Source organism: Belonocnema kinseyi, chromosome 8 (assembly GCF_010883055.1).
Source record: "Belonocnema kinseyi isolate 2016_QV_RU_SX_M_011 chromosome 8, B_treatae_v1, whole genome shotgun sequence".
Lineage (NCBI taxonomy): Eukaryota > Metazoa > Arthropoda > Insecta > Hymenoptera > Cynipidae > Belonocnema > Belonocnema kinseyi.
The window spans coordinates 93,553,492-93,575,213 of NC_046664.1; the positions used below are offsets into that span (position 1 = coordinate 93,553,492).

Below are 21,722 nucleotides of genomic sequence, written 5' to 3' on the forward strand. Positions count from 1 at the left end.
CACAATAATTGATAGCCCAGAGGTCGGATTCACCGGAAAAATGTCCACGAAGCTTGTCATCCATTTCAGCCAGATCTTTAGACTTGAGAGAAACCTTGGTGTTGATGTTTCTCCGGGTCGTAAAGCATCGCTCTTTATCTATTGGATGCCTGAACGCGGTTGGTCTTAGTGTCGCCTCTCTTTCTTTGTTGCCGGCTTGTTCTAGCTGTGGTAGAGTAGGCGTTCTGCTTACATAGCCCCTTTTACGGAGTAGTTCAGTATGGTTTCGCAGACGTTGCTGCGAAAAGTGCGATAGCTCAGGGTGTTTCTCGCACCACAGAGCATGCAGCCGTGCCATGTAACTCCGTTCACGGGCCAGACTCGCATCGTAGCAGTCTAGCAAGTCGTGATTCAGTTGCTCCGTCCACCCAAAGGTCACGAGATCCCGCCGATCCATCGCATTGAATCCATTTTCATTGGCTCCCCCAGCTCTAGATTGGTCGGCATTGTTGGCCGACCCATTGTCGTTAGCCCTGCGCGTTCTGTTGTTTTGAACCGCACTTACTACAACTATGTTTGGTGTTGTCATTGTTGTTCCCACGAGAAGCTAGGAAAAGGGTTCGTCCATCCTTGTAGAGTCCCGCATGCAAGGATAAGGCTGCGTACTCTGAGAGGTCGCCCGGTATCCCAGAGTCACCGTTCTAGACACCTCACCCAGGTGTCATTTAGCTTTCGGCACGGTTTTCACACTTCCGCTTGGGGGTTAATTCCTTCGGGACCACCCCTGGACAATTGTCCGCGACTGCCTATTTATTTTTGTAACCATATTCAGCAGAAACCCTTGGTACAGGGACCCTCTATCCGCAACCCGAGCCGACTGTATACCTGCATCTGCTTACATTTGCCTAGTGGACGGATGAAGGCAGCCCACAAGCGGTCAGTCGGCCATTCGACTAGAGTGTTTCAGCCCAGTAGGCGCAGATGCATCCGGTTCATCATATATTTTAGGGATTGAGATTTTTCATTTATTTTTCATGGAAATGCTCTTAGTGAAAAATAATAAAAAGAGTTCTAATTATAAATGTCAAGCCATTTACAATTTAAATTATGTAGTAATGTGACACGAAGTGAGTTAGTATGGAAATCTTACATACAAAATTATCAGATTCTTAAAGTAGGCAAGGAAAAGCATCAAATAATTTTATGTCTTTTTCAGTGCTTTTTCTATTCAAGATAATTTGAAATAAAATTACAATTAAGCATTGAGCAATAGTCGGTATAAAATTAACAATTTCATCACGTATTTTGTATAGTTTTCTTAATTATAATTATCCAGTTTTCACCTGAAATAGCTACATAATGAACTACATAATGAATAGCCGACTGGCTGCGGGAGCAGGTGCAGGTATACAGTCGGCTATTCAGCGTCGATTAGCCGACTCAATTGTCTCGGACCATCGTTTCGGTCGTCTTAAGCTGGCTGATCCGACCTTTGTGAAGGGTCGGTTTGGCAATAACGGATTGTCGATCTGACTTTCTCAGATATTTGAGAGGATCGTATTTAACACAGGTACTTACAGAATAAGATATTTCAAATGAATCCTCAATAGATGCACTCATTTTACACGGGAATAGTGGGTAAAACCGTTTTTTTTAACGGATATCACTTTGGAACCACGCGGTCTACGAATCCGTTATGCTACGAGTAATTGGAGCCAATGAGCGATACCCTTTAAATTTTCACGCGCATGACTGACGCGCAAAAACCAAGCAATTGACCATACGCGGTGGCTTATCTGTTCCTCCATTGATGTTCGAAAATAGTGAAAACAATATGTGCGTATTGACCACCCCGAGAAGGATAACTTAGTTATCCCTGATAGTGAGTCTGATGTTCTGATGAAAGCCAGACTGGTGAACAAATAAGAGTCTTTTTAACCATGTCGAAAAAAATTTGGAACGATCGTTCGACCATGTAGAAAGACTGTCTGGCTCTCTAAATTTTGACCATCTAACTTTGACCATCCATTTTTCTCCGTATAGGAAGGCCGAGAACGGGGCGACTGAAAGCGAGAGTTTGGTTTAGAATATTTTCAAACTTAAACGTTCATTATTATACAAACCTAAAGCTCTCAAAATTAGACAACCTCCAAATTCAAATACATTTATAATACATTTCCAAGGTAGAAGCCATCAAAATGGTAGAATTATTAATTTAACCCATCAGCTGCGGAATTTTTTTTTCTCGGATTTTCAACGCCTTTTCGATGTTTCAGCTATAGTACTTTAAGTAACTTGAACTAATTAAACTAATTACTTAAACAACTAACAATTTAACTAAATAATTAAAACCTAACTGATTTAACTAATTTAAAAGAGATCAAACGCGTGGTACCATACGGTACCGCCAGCAGCTCATGGGTTAAGGCCTTGAACACACAAGAAACTATTCAAATAAAACATTTTCAAACCAAGTTTATTTAAAATTGAACAATTTTAGATTTACGGAAATCAAAGTGTGACAGATTAAAAAAGAACCATTAATAAATTAATAAATTTTAAATCTAAAATTATTCTATTTAATTATTTACCTATTAAGAATCTGAATTGAAAATTGTATATTTTCGAACAATTTATATTTTTATCCAGATAGTAAGGCGGGCCAAAAATGCCAAAGTTTTTTTTTAGATCGAAATGAAACAATATACGAAAGTTGACTTTTAAAATAAGAATCACTGCATTAGTTAATGGTCAAAAACGTATGAAAATTTTGTTTCTCTTTGCTGTATATAGCTAACTATTTAAAAAAAATTAAAATACCGCTGCGAAGTACTATGAATGTTTAGTTATGGATGCATGTATTTGTTCTCATTTTCCTCACAAAAGAAAAAATTGAAACTTTCAAAATTTTTCAAGTTTATGTTTCTGACCTACCTAAAATCTTATTTTCAGAAAATAATAATAGAACCCATCAAAATATCAATTGAAGTATTCTGTTGAAGTAGATATTGATTGATCAAGAATGTTTATCGAAAGTTCGTCAATAGATCAATCCACGCGTCTCCAAGGCGCAAACAATTGTAGTCGCTCGATTGTATATTTATGTCGCGCTTCGATCTCGTTCTTTATATTTTCGCATATTCTTGCGAAAACCTTTTAAAATTAAGTCTAAAAACATCCGCCAGTGTAATTTTGTGATTGAGAATTCTCTTTAATTAAAGCTCTTTCGGCTTTAACGAACACATTCTGATCACGTATCTAGTGCTTCGCACTCGATTTTGTCCCAAATGTCAACTTTTCTACATCATACACAACACTTTCATATCAAATATAATACATTTTTTATGTAACTCTGCCTGTGATTGCTTATTAAAATATTGCAAAATAAAGCACAAATTGTATTTATCATGATTATTTTAATGATTGTGTCGTATTTTTCCTTAAATGCATTCTAAGCTGCGCTGAAACATGTATCATTTCAAACAATTTATATCATTACAATTCATAATATGCATACGAATTGAATCATAATAATTCTTATTTCCTTGTTTTTATAATTTTTTATGTTTTTAATCTTGTTTTTTACGATTAAAGAAAAACTATTGTGCATCTGCATATGGTCTAATACAGGAACTGATACAGGGTTCTATATGGGATTCTTTGTCCTCTTTCGTCTTTTCTGTCCTTTTTCCAAAAATTTAATTTTTTAATTTTTAATTTTATTTTTCACGATTGAAAGAAAATCTATTCGTCCTATCGAAAAATGATTAATAATAAATTTATAGATCTTTTTAGGGGAACAAACTTTGTCTGTTAATTTTAGTTCGCACTTATGCCGTTTTTTCAAAAAAAAATAATATTTTTATTTTGAATGTTATTTTTTTACGAGTAAAGCAAAAACTACGTATCCTATCAAAAATTATAGCTCTTTTTTGGATAAACAAGTTTTGTCTCATTTTTTTCATAGCTTGTATCGTTAATCCAATTTTTTTTTAATTTTATTTTTAATGTTGTTTTTTACGACTGTAAACAAAAATTACACGTCCTATCGAAAAGTGATTAATTACATATTTGTAGGTCTTTCCAGGGCGCGCAAATTTAGCTTAATCATTTTTTTCGTATCTTGCATAGTTTGACCAAAAAATTGAATTTTTGGATTTTCCATTATTTTTGGTACGATCAAATTTGGAATGTTCAAATTTTCGACCAAATTAGACATGTTGTTATGATAATCTTATAGGTCTTTCAAAAATCAACGTTTTTCTTCCCTTGACTTTTTTTCATGTCATGCGTTACTTGGCACAAAATGTTCATTTTATTTTGTTTTTTTAGATTTTGAAAATGCTCTAATTCTGATAATTTTCTTTTTATAGAAAGAAGTCATAGGGATATTTTGTTTGAGGTTCTGAGTACTATGAATAATAGTACACAGAATTTGAAATCTTGAAAAAAGGTGATTTCCAAAATTTTTGGTACGATCAAATTTTGAATTTTCAACTTTTCGACCAATTTACAAAAGTTGTTATAATAATCTTGCAGTAAAAAAAGATATTGGTAGGTTATGGTAGGTCATAAAAGGTTCTCAATTTGGGAAACCGATGCTTCTCAAAAACACGAACAAACACGTAAGGTATAGTACTGTACCTTATATGAAGAAAGCTTTTCTCATATAAACAGAATGCACATATTTTTTTAAAATTATGAATCGATACTAGTGAGTCATAAAAGGTTCAACAATAGGCCAATCGATGCGTCTCAAGAACACGAGCAAATACACTACATATAGTTTTGTCATATTACGAATACCAAAAAATTGTATCTCATATAAATAGAATGAACCATTTTTTCGATCTACATGAATCGGTACTGATAGGTTATAAAAGTTTCAACAACAGGTCGATCGATGCATCTCAAAGAGGCGAACAAAAAAGCTAGATATCGTATTGTTGTATATTGAATATGAAAATTTATTTTTCATATAAACAACGTAATTTTTGTGTAAACCTCTAAACACAAGAAAACTACTTCTAAATGGCCGATTTAGATCGAATTCTATCAGACCTGCACACACAAGGACATTAAAAAAGAATTGTATTTTTGAACTCCAGGTCAAAATGTCGAAAAATATAAATCTGCGTGTTTCTTTTAGATTATTTGCATAAAAAAAGACTTTAAAAAAGTATATTAGCCGTTTCTAATATTTGAAGGAAACCTTTTTATTCATTTATGCTTTTGAATGTGACGTATTAGGTAAATTTGAATAGAAAATGTTTAAATCTTCTATCTCTAAGAACTTTTGTACATTATTGTTTTCAATACCGTTGCAAAATCAGATAAAAACTGAGAAAACCCGACATTTTATCTTTATGACTATTACAGTGATTATTTCCTTTAAAACACTTTCTTATATTGTATAATTTTGATATAAAAAATGGGAATTTTCGTCTTGCCCTACCAGATTCAATTTTTTTAAATTTCCCTTCTCTTTTAAGATTTGTTATACTAAAAACTGTGTGTTTTCTTCGAGCTTATAAATCATTTACAAATTGTCAGTTAAGATACGAGTGAAGATTCGTAATGTTATAAATTTGAATTAGTATATACTTTTTAATATTTGAATTTAAGAGTATTGAATTTTTAAGGATTTAAAGTATAAAAATATTAAATATAATTGTTTTCAATTAAAAATAAAATTTTGAAGTTTAGGAATGTTTCAATGAGAGTAGTTTTATTTCAAAAACTATAGATTTGAATCTTTTAATTTATGAAGTTTTCACTTAATATTTTTTTCTAAATTTGAATGTTATGAATCAAAATTGTATACAATTTTGTATTTTTTGTTTAAGGATATTGAATTTTAAATTCTTCCAAAAGATAGAAAGTGGCTTGAGGGAATTGTACACTTTAAAAGAAAAAAAACGCTTCGAATTACAAGCTTAAGAGGTATCCACTCTTTCTATACCTAAATCAGGGTTGAACATACTGCTGATTTATATTTAGGGAATAACATGCTTATGATTTTACACCTACAGCAGGGTCCAGCAGTACTAAAATTTACCGCAGTTAGAAGAAATTCGAAAAATATTTGGTTTGGGAAGTGCGCTCATATGACATAAAAGACTTTACAAATGTATTTCCACAATAAATTTATATTGTATTTACCATTATGAACACGAATCTTATAACTAATTTATCTGACAAATGTACTCTATAATTAAGAAAGAAAGAAAGAAATGTGTTTTTAAATGAAATGTGAGTGAAGTGGAATTGAGTTAAAGAGCTAGCAGCGGTCACAATTGGTCACATTATTCGAATGACTATGGAGATGGAGGACAATAGAATTTCAGTTAAGTTGAAGTTCCGGTAATTCGAAGGCCCTGAGAGCTAACTCGATCCTACGTTCTCGTGAAAGCATTGGAAGCAGTTATCGACAAACCACAGGTAGAGACGCCCGGAAGTTATGTTCCGCAATCCTCACGTAAGCGAAATGTGGGTGAGTCTATGAATCTATGTGCTCTATGTACTCTATGTACCAATAGCGAATAACCATTGGGAATAAGCAATAGGTGTAAGTGCAAGAATCTAAGGCCATGCACTGCGCGGATCGTGCATACACCCCGTTCAATGTTCAATTTTCATGTTGCGCTATGCTATGACATATGTTTCGTGAGCCAGGGGCAAATACCAAACTAATCACTTGGAAAAGTCCCTCAAGGGGCACGCAAACACTATAATTGAGTTAGCAAGGGATATAAGACTCCATACACGGAGAAAAATAGATATTAACAAGCATATATTAAAAACTTTTATATTTAACCATAATATATAGATATTACGGCATACTATCTGATATCTTCTATTCAACATGAAAAATATTAAAGGGCAATATCTGTTTATATTGAAAGTATAAAATATGTGATATTAACAGTTAAAATCTAAGATATTAAAAAAGCTAAATTTTTTCGGGGCAAGGTCGCTGACGTGTGGCGTGGCGACAAAAGATTTTGTCTTTATCTTGAGTTTTCATCGTGTGTATTGTGATTTTTTTATATCTATTGCACTGTACGTTTTGGTGGAAAATGGATTAAATGTTTTTGGATCTTTTATAATTTTCTCAAGAAAATGAGGACTCAGCTTGAGGCATCTTTCATATTAGCCTTGAATAGTGTGTTATCTGTTTAACACAAAAATCGCATAATTATGCAAAAAGGCGAATGCTTGAGGATTTGGATTTTCAAAACAGAGGACTACGATATTAACATTCTTTTGCATTTTATAGAAAATGGCATGCTTTACAGGTAATTTTTGCACAATTAAAAAATATTTCTTAAATATCTTTGATTCTGCCCTTTAATATCTTGGCTATTATTAGTGAAAATCTTCTTTTTAATACCTACGGATGCTCTGCTTCAGTATCTAGATTTCTGTCCCATAGTTAAATCGCTAAGTTTTTTTTCTTCATTCTAATATTAATTTATTTGGCCTTTACTGTCTGTCAGTGTTAACAAAATTGTTTTGAAATGCTTGAAAAAAATCAAATTAATGATTTTATTTTATCATCATTATTTTCATTATTAGATATTCATTATTAGAGCTAAATAAGAAAATGTAACTATTTTGCGTTGAAGAGTAATTTCGGGGGCTTAACAACTCGACCGATGGAGTATTCACTGACTTAAGTGAATTTAGTGACTTCACGCCATTGGCTTCAGTGAAGTTATACACCTACCTGACTTCACAAGTTATTAACCATGAAAAGTCTTCTATTATATTTTTGATTCAGAGTTTACTTCTTTTGAATAAAAATTTAACTAATCGTATTTGGTTGAAGATTTAACTACAGTGGAACTCTTGTATAACGCCGATTTTGGGGCTGATGGTGGGTGGGAACTAACTCATTATAACCCGTTCCGCTTTTGTTATTTTACGCCTGAGTTTGCACCTGAGTGACAAACGCAGACCCCGCGTCGGCGTCAATTCTAGGAAGGGGTATAGAAGTGAGGGCTATTGAAGGGTTTCACTGTGTTTGGTTGAAATTTTATTTTTTTTTAGTCGGAAATTAGGTTTTCAACTGAAAATTAAGTTTTCAACTGAAAATTAACCTAATCTATTTTTTTAGTAATAATTTGCGGTTATTAGTTGAATATTCAGATTAAAAATTTTCTCTCCATTCCACGGTCATATACATAGGTCCGGGGGCTCTCTTGGTGGGGGAAGTTTCTTTACGTAAGACAAAAACTTTCGCAATCCTGCCACCGCGCGATATGGCGCACTAGTCGAGCAGTAAAGAGTTTGAAAATGCAAATAAGTTTTTTAGCCTCATAGTCGGAGTGACACTGACACAACTTTAATCTTGATGCAGCCCACTGCAGATGAGCAATCCCTAAAAAAATGCCGTTTGCGAAATGACGGCATAAATATACAATTTTTTCAGTATTACCAAAAATATTTTTACGAAGTATTCAATCTACAGCTTTGTTTATTAGTAAGTTTTATTATATCAAATAAATAAAAATTAATATAAAAACAGGAGAAAAAGAAAACAACACTTTTTCTAAGGCAGTAAAAACAAAATTTACAGCAAGTCAAAACCAATGGAGTTTTAAACAAAACTGAATTCATAAATAAATCGCAGTAAAAAGAATAGATAAAATTGTTAAACCTTATAATTCCTTTGGATTAACGATTGAATTCAGTGAATTTGGCTAGATTCCAGCAAAGTTGAACTAATTAAGTCCTTATTGGCGAAATTCTTTCAGACAGGAATCTTGAATTGACTAAAATTTTTTTTTAAATTATACTAATTTTGCTTAAATCCAAAGAAAGTTGACTGCTTATTTTAAAATTGAATAGAAGCGCTGCATACACTTGACAAATACATCAAGAATTGTGAATAAGTGTATAACTGTTAACATAGTAGCCAACATAGATGTCAACTGTTTGCATCGTTTTCATTCATTTTTCAAATAAAAAAGCTTTAGGTTTCTGCACTGCTGTACAACTTTTGTTTGATTAAAAATAAAGTAATATATACAGTGAAACTCTTCTATAGCGCCGATTTTAGGGCTGACAGTGGGTGGGAACTAATTCACTATAGCCCGCTACGCTATTGTCTGTTCACGCCAGAGAGCTCACCTGTGTAACAACCGCAGACCCAGCACACCCCGCGCACCCCGTGCAGCTCCTATTTCATTCAGACACAATTTGTATGGAAATTACGATTTGGAGCTCCGACAGAATTCTATAGAAACTTCACCCAAAATAGTGCTTCTTTTTAATAAGATGACGATTACTATTATTTAGTCGAATATGATTCTTTTAAACGAAATTTTTCAGCTTTACAGCGTTATAAAACACTTATAATTTTCTGAAGGCTTTTAATTACATAAGATTGTTTATGGAAAGCTTGGAGTGCAGAATATTCTATATTAATAAGACGCATCAGGATTTAAGTTTAAAGTTTTGAAGGCTCTTAACTTCTAAAGCATTATTGAAGTTTGACTACCTAATTTTAACTTTGAAAGCATTAAAGTTTAAATGCTTTGAATTATAAAGTGTCCAAGCTTGAATGAATTTCATATAAAAAGCAAGATTTGAATGAAATGGAATTTATATTTTTACGGAAGAGCATATTCTTTATAACATAATATGTTGCATCAATGTGTGCATTAGGGTGGTTCAAAAATGCATGGAAAAATTTTTTTGTATGCTAGAGGGCACCGATCCCCCCATTTTATTCCAAATTCGAAAAAAGGAATTCCGTAATTTTTTATTCTTTTATTTTAACAGATGCCGGTTTTGTCTTGAAGTTTCCCATGTAAAATCCGTGGGGGAAAATCACTTTTTTGAGTTTTTAGAATAATTTTTTAGTGTTTGAAAAAATGTGATGGGAAAATATGGCGGCCTGTAGAGAATTATCCAACGAAGAAATTCATTTATCAAAAATATGGGTTTGATATCCCTAACACACCCCACGACTACTTGAAAACTACCTTAAAACAAAAAATGTCACTTCTTCATGAAATCGACCTTTTGAACTATGTACTCTCGTCTTTTTTTACTTAAAATTATGAATAGTGGTCTAGTGGAATATTTATTATCATTGGTTATTCAATTTTTTATTATTTAAATAAATGGAATTTGTTTAAATAATTTTTTTCTTTAGATATTCGTTTTCACCCCTAAAAATTATTACTATTAGTCTAGTGAAATATTTATTAACATTGGTTTATTAATTTCTTATTATTTAAACAAATGGAATTTGTTTAAATATTTGTTTAATAGATATTATTAATATCTCTTGAGTGAAATATTTATCAACATTGTTTGATTAATTTTTTTTAAATAAAAATTATTACTTAAATATAACTGATAGATTAATGAATTATTATAACTTAAAAGTTGTCACAGATTTAAGATGGTTACTGCCTAACATGTCGAAGGCATTTTTGGTTAGAGTTGGATTTTTATTTAATTATTTTGCACGGGGCTGTCCCGGTATACATCATCAGTCACGGACGCATTTTAATAATGCAATCAAGTGATCTGATGAGAGCAAGTCTGCCCCGACATATTGGACAAAGCCTGGTTTTTACTCCATCATTGACGGAGTTGGTTCCAGTCAATTAACTTAATTATTATTTAGTAATTAATTACTACTGATAAATATTCCACTAGACCATTTGTTTCAATATTTAATAATTAATTAACTAATCATAATAAATATTACAGTAGACCCATGGTAATAATTTTAAGTAACAAAAAATGAGAACACAGTGCTCAAAAGGTCGATTTCATGAAGAATTGACATTTTTTGTTTTAAGGGTAGTTTTCAGGTACTAGCAAAGGTGTGTTAGGGCTGTCAAACCTATATGTCTGATACATGAAACTCTTCGTTGGATAACTCTCAACTGGCCCCCATACTTTCCACTCACATTTTTTCCAACCCTAAAAGATTATTAAAAAAACTCAAAAAAGTGATTTTTCCCCATGCATATCTTTTTTCGGATTTGGAATTAAATTATACAGGGGGGGGGGGGCGTTTCCCTCTAAAAAAATCCTTTTTTTTACTGATTTTACAGAATGCTGTATCTCAGTGAAAAGTGGTCGTGTCAAGGTCTTAAAAAAAGCATTTTGAATCTTTATGTTTCTAGTTTTCAGATATTTTGGAAAAGACAAATTTCGGGGCTATATGTTCCGCGCAATTTTAACAAGTAGTGCGAGAAAAAAAAGGCTGCAAACTCAGCTTCAATTTTTTTTTAACATCATTAAGACCATTTTTCATTGAGATATCGAACTTTAAATAAAAAAGGACCCTTTTGCCTTTGATCGACGATATCTCAGCAACCAATGGTCGCACAGAAAATTTAAGGGCAGTTCTGAAAACTGCAGTAAATTTCCTACAAGATTCTGCCACGATCTTGCATTAAAAATTCAACCGTGCCAAACCGTATTAAATTTTCATGAAATGACTAATGTTGAGTGTGTCTTTTACAGTTGAATGACCCCCAAAATCCCTGGGAAGTTACATTTCGATCTAATGAACCGTTTCCTTGTTGCAAACGGTCAAACTTTAAAAAAAAATTAAGGGTCACGTTTTTTTCGCTTCAACATGGCTTAATCATTACTAAAATAAAAAAAGTAGAGCTTTTTTCCTATTTTTTCGCAAATCCCGCTGAAATTTACGAAAAAAATTTTGTACAACCCAATTTTTTTCTTGAAATTTTGTTAAAGGCTCCCAAAACTTGAAAAAATTTAATTATCACTACCGCCGGCACTAGCGTTACCCAAAGCGTATCACGTGGAGGTTTGCAAGGTTGGATTTTTGATCCAAGATCGTGGCAGAATCTTGTAGGAAATTTATTACAGTTTTCATAATTGCCTTTAAATTTTCCGTGCGACCATTGGTTGCTGAGATATCGTTGATGAAAGACAAAAGGGTCCTTTTTTGTTTAAATTTCGATATCTCCGTGAAAAATCGCCTTACATTATTTCCTTGACCACTCACAGAGGTGCCTTCCCGCCCCTATGCGGCGTTGGAAAAGGGGTAGGGTTGTGACCTTACATTATTTCTTTGATCAGTCCCTAGGGTGCCTTCTAGCCCCACGTGGCATTGGAAAAGGGGTAGGGGTGCGACTTTACATTATTTCTGCGACTATGACACAGGGGTGCCTTTCTGCCCCCACGAGATGTCAGAAGGGGTATGGGTGCGATCAAAATTATTTCTGTGACCAGTCACAGGGGTGCATTTCCGCCCCCCTCCACGAGTCGTCAATATTAATTCTTGAGTCGAAAATCGACGATAAAGTGCGATTTATACATAGAAAGTTTCGTTAAACGCGTCAAAAGCCAAAAACTATCAAAATAACTCCTCATTTACATGGCTTTACTCTAAAATGCGTAAAAGTCCGTTTCGTATGCTTGTGTTTTCATTCCAGGTTTGTAATCAGCGCATCTACATACATCACTATACCATTTAAAAAAAAAATTGAAGAAAAAAAGAAAAAGGAAAAAAAACCAATTAAAAATGTTGCCGGCGCGGCAGGCTAGCCACTAAGTTCATTACATTGCATGAATTCCTTGAATGTCATGAATTCATTGAATTCCATGAATATGCGCGCCCTGCCGATACCTTGATAGAAATATTCTTTCTAAAAAAACCGGTAAAAAATTGTCGGTACCGGTAATTTTTTTTCCGGTACCGACAATTTTTTTTACTGGTACTGACAGTGTATACACATCGATTTTAAAATTCCCTGACTCTTCAATGGCCAATTTTTCATTTTCCGTGCCCGTTATAAACTTGTCTTTTATATATGAAAACAACCTTACACCTCGAAAATTAAGAACGTTAATACAAAAAGGGTTTGTTTCATAATTTGTCCTAAAGACTTTTAGTAACAACAGTCATAGAGAATTGTATAAGGGTTAATCCACAAATTACGTAAGGTAAACTATATGCATTTTTAACCAAATAGTTGAGTTTTCGAATCAAAGATATAAATTTCTAAAGTGAAATAGAGGAATTAAATTTTCAGTTAAAAGAATTAATTTTCAAAAATGAAAAAACCAATTTTGATCAAAATAGTTAAATTTTCAATAGTTTCAATAGTTAATTTTTAAACCAAAAAAAGGAATTTTCAGCGAAAGTGTTGAATATCAGCAAAGAAAGATTCTTCAGTAAATAAAGAAGAAAAATCTAATCCGCAAATGTCGAATTTTCAAACCAAAAACTATTTCCCTGCAAAAAACTTAAGTTTTCAACCTAAAAATATGATTTTTAAATAAAAAATTGAATTTTCAACTCAATAATACGGATTGGTTACCGGAATAATATTTTTATGATCCAAAAAAGACAAGTTTTCCACTGAATAAATTTATTTTTAACGAAATATATGGATTTTTAATTAAAAAGGATAAATTTTCAAACAAAAATAGAATAGAAGAAATTTCAACACGGAAAGAACAATATTACACAAAAAAGTTGAATTTTCAACCAAGAAGAGTGACTTTTTATCCAAATTGTTGAATCTTCAATAAAATAATACAATTTAATTCCCTGCCTTTAGATAATTTCTGATAGCTTAACGTCAAATCTAGTTATTTATGGGACTTCAAATGATTTCATGCAACCTAAAGTGATTGTTACTAAAAATAATATTGTGAGATTTGAAGTAAATCTAGGTGACTTTAATGGATTGTACTTCAACTTCGTTATTTTCAGACACTTATGTTTTAATATTCCATGTTTCAAAACACTTAGGGTAACCTAAGATTATATTTCAACCAAACAGTTATGCTTTGTAATAAAAAAAAAAAGATTTTTCTACCAAAATAGATGAATTTTAAACCCAGAAAGACGTATTTTCAACAAAAAGTTAGATTTGCAATCAAGATAATGATTTTTTAAACAAAATTCTTGAATTTTTAACAAAATATTAAATATAACTTTAACCTTAGTTTATCAAAAATTTCTCATTATGTGAGGTTTTTTCTGATATTCCCTGATTAGTTGAAAAGTCCTTGATTCTCCCTGATTTGCTGGAATTCCCTGAAGTGTAACAGCCCTTTGCTATGATTTCAAACAAATTTGGATGACTTAGCGTTACATCTTTTGCTTGCGAGTAAAAATAACATTATAAAATTTAACTTACTCAAATGTACTTTAAGGAGGTACCGTCGCTACAAGAATTTTCATTACTATTTCAACCAAATTTTCATGATATCTAAATATGATCATCAAAAGTACTAAAAGTAACCACCATTAGGATATCATTGATAATTTTTTAAATGAAAAACAAGTATTTTAAAATTGAGGTTTAAAAATCATATTAACTATTTGGTTCCTGCATATGCATGAAAAAAAAAAAAAAATTACGAAACTTGTGCTTCTCAACGTTGACTATCGCAATCTGGCAACATCGCGAGGCGCGATCAATGTAAATCTCAGTCAGCCGTTGATTCATGTCGCCGGCGACGCGATCACGATGTTGCCAGATTTCAAACTCAGTAAGTCATACGAGTGTAGGTATTACGACTGCGTAGTCGAATGATCTCGGCAGTAGCAATGGTACCTCCTTAAATGCTTTCACTTGACCTTAGTGATTTTAAGTCACTTATATTTCAATATTCCCCATTTCAACAGACTTGTGGTAACTTCAATTTATTTCAGACGACTTTAAAATGATTTTACGTAACTTCAAGTGATTTTAGGTAACACCATGTGACTTTCAGTGACTTTAGGTGATTTGAAATGATTGAAACAAAAATAAAACTGTATTTGAAGTGTAAAAAACTTACTTTGCATACTGGAGAAGAATCCATCGAAGACATTGGAACGGAAGGGGAAGTAACTAGATCCAGGGAATCCTTCAAGACCGTCGTCTTCAAATTCTTCTTCAGCCGGCAGATCGAAGACGGAGCTCGAAAATACATTGCCTCTTCCTGGCAATACCAGAACCGTGTCCGTATTCTTTTTGTCGCTTGCTTCGCTCGATTCAGCAGAATCAGGCGCTACTCCTGAAATTAAAAGAAAGGACCCACTTGATAAATCGTCTATTGGAGGCTCACAAAATCCTCAACGGAAAATAAGAGAAAGGAAAATAGTTAATTGGTTCTGCGAGCAAATTCCGAATGTTTAGAATTCTTTACGGAAGTGGGTGAAAATATTGCAAAATAAATACAACTCGATTTTTCATAAATCAGTTAACAGGCGGGAATAAAAAAAAATGCCAACATAAAAAATATCGAAAAGCCAATATTCGGACAGGGTGTAAAATTCTCAAATTACCAGATAATTTTTTATCTCTTCAATTGTTACCGTTTTTAAACTACTCACGTCTTCAACACTTAATGGATAAAAGTAAAAATACAAATTTCACCACTTTCAGCTTAACCATTTTGAAGAATATACTTTTCTAACAGTCCAATTTCAAGGAAACTTCATGCTGTGAGGTTTTTGGGGTTGTTAATTTCAAATTCAAAATCCAAACTTGAAAATTAAAAAATGGCGTACCAAAATCTAAAAGTGACTTGAGATGCATATAATTAGTGACTTGAGGTGCATATAATTTGAGACTCGGGCGTTTCTGGGGTCGCTTGTTTCAAATTCAATATCCAAAATTCTAAATGGCGAACTGAACACTACAAAATTATTTGATTTTAATAAAACTTCATACTCAGAAGTTTTGATATATCTGATTTCGAATATGAAATCCAAATTTGAAAATTCACAATGCGGGATCCAAAATGATGGATCTAAAACTCAAAAAGTGAATTTATCAGCATAAAACATGAGATTCAGGAGATTTTGGTGTCACCGATTTGGAATACAATATCTAAATTAAAAATTCAATATGGCAGATCGGAAAATCAAAAAGTGATCTGATTTGCATAAAACTTGATACTCGGGGGTTTCCAAGATCGCTGCATTCTAGATCGAAATTCAAATTTGAAAATCTAAAAAGCGGGAACCAAAATTGCGGGATGAAAACTTAAAAAATGATTTCATTTGTATAAAACTTGATAGTCAGGGTTTTTGGGGTCACTCATTTCGAATCTAAAATCCAAGTGAAAAAAAATAAAATGGCGAATTTAAAATGACCGATTGAAAACTTGAAAGTAATAAGCAACCCAAAAAACCCTCAATGTCAGGTTTCGTTATATCATGTAAAGGTGCAATTTTTCCCCACAGTAAATGTAGGTCAATCAAAAAGTTTTAGTTTTTGAATCCATCATATTCAGTAAAACATTAACAATTTTGACTTCAGATTCAGAATCAGCGGTTGAAGTTACTGTTAGATATGAAGTTGCAAATAATCTGGAGTGAAATAACTCCCGTGCATAAATCGCCAAGATTCTTCATGTTTCCAGTATTGGGCCAGGCTGGGGGCGCCTAGCCTGGGCTAAGCTGGAATTTCGAAATGGACTGAGCTTGGGCCCGGCTAATGAAAAAGTTCCTAAAATTGACGGCAGATGGCCGGAAGCATCGAGCAAACAGCAGTATCCTATACTTACGCGATCAAAGTGCAAGCAGGTTCAAGTAAGAACTTCTATTAATTATAAATAATATTTTCATATTAACATTGCACATGACTTCTCCCCTCAATATGAGAAAACAATTTCGTTGAATTATAAAGTGTAAATACGCTGTTAATTTATATAATGATGTTTAAAAATTTTTATTATAGAACAAATATGACGGACGGAAATTAAGAAATTATTGTATATAGATTTTGATGATGCAGATGATGATGAAGAATCGGAACATGGCGAGACAATGAATGAAATACCAAAAATTGGAAAGTTGATTTATATTGGAGAAAATGTTTTAAACTTGAACCTCCGTAAGTTCATTTGTCAACCTTAATTAAAATAAAAAATATTTTGGCATAGTTTCGACTTTTAATTAAGAAAATAAAGAATAGCAAGATCAAGCCTGGCTCTGGCCAGATTTAGCGTTTCATTCGAGCTCGACCCAGGCTAGATCATCAGGCCAGGGCCTAGTTTTGCCAAGCCTGGACCCTGCTTGCGCCATGCCAACATTTCTGCACGGGCTATAATGTTTTAGTTCAAACAGCGAAATGCCGAGTGATTTTGTCAAAGAAAAAGTTGGGTGTTAACTAAACTTGTTATAATTTACTTTTAGTGCAATAGTTAATTGTGAAAGTTGATGAAATTTTTTTAATTATTATTGTTATAACAAGTATAAAAATATGAGTTAATCATTATTAATCTTCATTATGTTCTGCAGAACGAAATAGGGGAAAATGTTGGTAATTTTATTTGTTAAATTTTATGAAATTTGGGAAAAAGTCATCCTAATAAACAAAAGTGCCATTGTTTATACAATTTGTATATAAAAATTGTGGCATCGCATTCGGAAAACTGTTAATGGCCATGTCTAATGTTTTAATTTATAAAGAAACATAATAAGCAATTCCACTCAAAGGAACTTGTCAGATATGCAGTAACTAGTGAACTTTATTATAGTTGTTTGTAACAATACCAAGGATATATTTTTGATTAATTTCCACTATTGCTTATTATACTAACAATAAATTATAGCAGTTTTCATCGCAAAAAAATGTTTTCTTTGATAAAACCACTCAGTTGTAAATTTTTTCACTCCATTTATTCATAACAATTCAGTTAATTCTTGAACATGAGGAAAAATAATGGTAATTTTAAATTTCATCATGTGATGATATTCTAAACTTCACAAAACTTGAAACCGCTTTTCATCGTGTTTCGTTTTAAAACGGTATATAGGCACGATAACTAGCTAACGGATGCTTCGAATTGCTTCAAATACACATAAATTACGTAAAGAAGTGTCTTACGCACTATCCATTTGGACGGAGTTCAGTTAGTGCGAAAGCTACATTTATTTACTTGAAAATGTACACAAATTTTTTGCAGAAAATTTTCATAAGACCTAACAAGTAGCTACCACCGAGGGTGAAACGAAAAAATATAAATTACAAAAGATGCTACAAGTGAGCCAATTTTTAATTATTCTTAACTATTATTACCTATTGGTATTTATTGTTCATAAAGGGAACAAAAATGCCGCAAAAATGTGCCTTATTCCGTTTGTTAGGTCACTAAAAATTCACTCATTAATTTCGCTTTTCTTTCTCGCGGAATCCGTTACAGCGTTTAAAGTCGATTATTATGTTAAAAAAGTTACAAAAAGCAGTTAATTTAGATTATTCATTCAACACATGTTAGATTTTTTTATTGAGATTTTTTATTGTGTATTTTTAAATAAATAAATATTAATGTTAAATACTGTACTCTAGTAAGATGTATCTTTGGGATGATTCGTATTTCGTAAAGTTTGCTGTTGTAGTTGGTTTTCGTGTTTGTGTAAAGCCTGCGGCTACTCGAGTACTGTGTGGAACGTTATATTCGTTTCGATATCACTGGTCGGGGCACACGAAAAATATGCTCTCACAAATTTCCGTAAAAATGTGTTTCAATTGATTGTTGCCATTCCGGATAGCTTCCACAGAATTTAATACAAATCGAAAAAGACGGATAAATGACAATTTCATCCAATATAGATACAGTATAAATATAAAACCATGTAAATAAAACTCTGAATATCCCAACAAATTAAATTGAAAAATATTTGTTTTTTCATTTATATTTTTATGCATAGACCTTCATCTATGATTGGTGAGGTCATAAAATACAGTCAACAAATATTTTCCTTGAATTAAAGAAACCCGTGCTTTAACATACTTCTTTAATTTAACCAAAAATTTCTTCAAAATCAGGAAAATAATGTTAAATTAAAGAATATTTTTCATTGGAACAACAAATTTCTTTGCATTGCAAGAAATTTATGTGTATAAAAGAACATTTTTTCACTGAGAGACAATGAATATTTTTTTCTGAGTGACATACATTTTTTTTATATTATTGGTCATAATTAATATCTAAGTGACTTGTAGTGCAACTATGACCAGCCTTTTTATATTGATAATAGTTACAAGCTATGTCTCAATTTTTGTTTGTAATCTTCAAAAATCTACATTATTTTTTTTTAAATCTATAAGCGTTAAATTAGTTTTTTTATTTTTCCAAAATTTCGCAACTTTTCAACTTATTTAAATTTTTTCTCAAATTTTGTAATCTTGTCAAATTGAATTTTTTTGCTTTAAAATTTTCTACATAGTTTTTCGAAATATCTGGAAATCATTTGAAATCTGTTTTAATTCAAGATTAGATTTTATTTTTGGAAATAAGAAATTATATAAAATTTATCCATGAATCCCAAGAAATAATTTTTATTCTCTTAAAACATTTCACAATTTTTAAAACGCTTCTGAATTTTAGTCTCGAAATGTACAACAATCCACAATTAATAAAAAATGCACACGCTTTTTCAAATTTTAAATTATGTCTGAAAAAGAAGAATTTTCAACAAAATAGTTGAATCTTCAAAACAAAAAATAGTTGTTTTTCAACCATTTGCGTTTCTAACCAAGGATTAAATTTGTACTAAAGCAAGCGTATTTTCTACAAAATACTTTAGAGTTTTAATCCTGAAATATTAACTTTCAACAAAAAGTTCATTTTTAACCATACGCAGTTGAATCTTTAACTAAATACAGTGAAACGACAACAGCGCTGATTTTGGGGCTGACGGTGGGTGACAACTAACTCATTATAGCCCGCTCCGTCTTTGTTCACGCCTGAGTGCTTGCCTGAGTGAAAACCGCAGACCTTGCGCACCCCGCGCAGCTCATGTTTCACCTACCTGCGGCGCGACATTGATTCTCGAAAGGGCTATAGAAGGGAAGGCTATTGAAGACTGTAGATTAATTTTCTACCAAAAGACGTACTTTCAATGAAATAAATACATTTTCAGCCAAAGAAATGAATTTTCAACTAAAATGATAAATTTGTTATAAAAAATGAATTTAAGTTGAATTTATCCAAAACAATGAATTTTCAACCAAGAACATTAATTTTCGATCAAAAAAGACGAACTTTTAACAAAATATTTTTAATTTTTAAACAATAAAAACATATTTTTAATAAAATAGTTCAATGTTCAATGAAAAAAGAACTTTGAACAAATTACAGTTAAATTCCTTCAGGCAAGATAACATTTTCAAGAAAATAGTTGAATACTTTAACAAATTAATTAATTTTCAACCAAACAATCTCATTTTTAACCGAAATGGTGAAATTTCTACCAAGAGAAGAATTTTCAAACATCTTTTAAACTGGCTCGAGTTATTATTCCTGAAATTTTTTAAAATCTCTTATAATAAAAAATGGCCTTAAAAACTTTCAGATTTGTTCCACATTTTTAGAAATCTTTCGATACTCTTGTAATTTTATTTAAAAATTAACTTAAGGGAGTTGGTTAAATTCGATTTTGAATTTTTTTTATGGGTACGACACTGGCTCAATATATATTTTTTCCGAAGGATTTGAGTTCTAAAGAACGAAAACTTGTCCAATATCCGGGGTTTCGCGAGATCCTCAGATCAATAAAATTTTAAAGAATCACACCTTTTGTTAAAAAAATCATTATTTTCTTTAGAATCGTTTGCAAATTTATTTTTTATTATTTTCATTAGAATCGTTTGCAAATTTATTTTTTTATTGACAATTCTGACATCATAGAAGAATTCTCGACAGATACCAAGTTTTCGAAGGGTCACGAATTGATGATGGTGACCCTAAACTTTTCGAAATACGTAGCGAAATGGAGAAAAAAGGGAATAAACTGACATGTCCTGTGCGTGTTGTAAATGCAGTTGTAAACCACGAGGCTAGCCACGAGCACTTCGAATTCAATTTTATCAATTCAAATTTTCACGTAGCACTGTTTAAATATTCCATTCAGAATTCGTTTTTAAATTAAAAATTGAAATGTGTTTGTGAAGGAATATGTGCTTGATTTGAAAAAAAGTAAATTTGCCAACAAAGATAAATTATAAAATATTTATTAGAATTTTTTTTTCTTTTGGATTATCGGGTGTCTATAAGGTACAAAATGTTGATCCTTACCTTTTTAAGTTTATATCTGATTTCTGAATTAAGTTCTGCTGTTTTTTATTTCTATTCTAAAAGGGTCCGTTCAAATAATACGTAACGTTTTATCCTGACATTTTTATACTCCTCCCTAAGTAACGCTATTTCTATAGAAAGTGTAAGTTTAAAATTAGGGTATTGCTCGAGTTGACCTCCCTCCCCCAAGGCTTTACGTTTTTCTATCGACCCCTAATTAAATAGTAAAATATTGATCAAAACTACCAATATTCATCACTTCGGAATAGTTTTTTTATTGAAATCGCATGAATTATCGACAAGGGTTGACGATAGTCGAGCTTGTCCGTGCAATGGTAAATTGAGTGAAATTGACACCCACGTCTTGTATGCGGATTGACGGCTATCCATGCAAATTGGATAATCTGCAGTAGCATTCGATGTGGAAGCTCGCCATTGCACTGTGCAGGCAAACAGTATCGAAACTACAAATTTACCAACCCAGTACTCAGAATTATTTATTTGAATAATTTATAAAACAATTCTCATAAAAATATGTAAGTCGTAACATATAGTTTAAATTGCAAATTTAAAAGTCGAAATTTGGACCCTACTTTGAAGTTGCAGCTCCTTATTACCAGGTGTATACATATGAAACCGGTATTTTTTCAAGAAAAAAACACATTTATTTCAAGAGAATGATAACAAATATTTTATTCAAAGTATGCGCC

General features: G+C 32.1%; 1 protein-coding gene across 1 annotated transcript in view; it reads right to left on the reverse strand.

The window, feature by feature from the left end:
• LOC117178165 (icarapin-like) overlaps positions 1-21,722 on the reverse strand; it is a 101,159-nt gene that overhangs the window by 23,893 nt on the left and 55,544 nt on the right. The window contains exon 2 of the mRNA XM_033369443.1: positions 14,779-14,997. Within this exon, the coding sequence (XP_033225334.1) occupies positions 14,779-14,997 (219 nt within the window). The remainder of the gene's footprint in view (positions 1-14,778; positions 14,998-21,722) is intronic.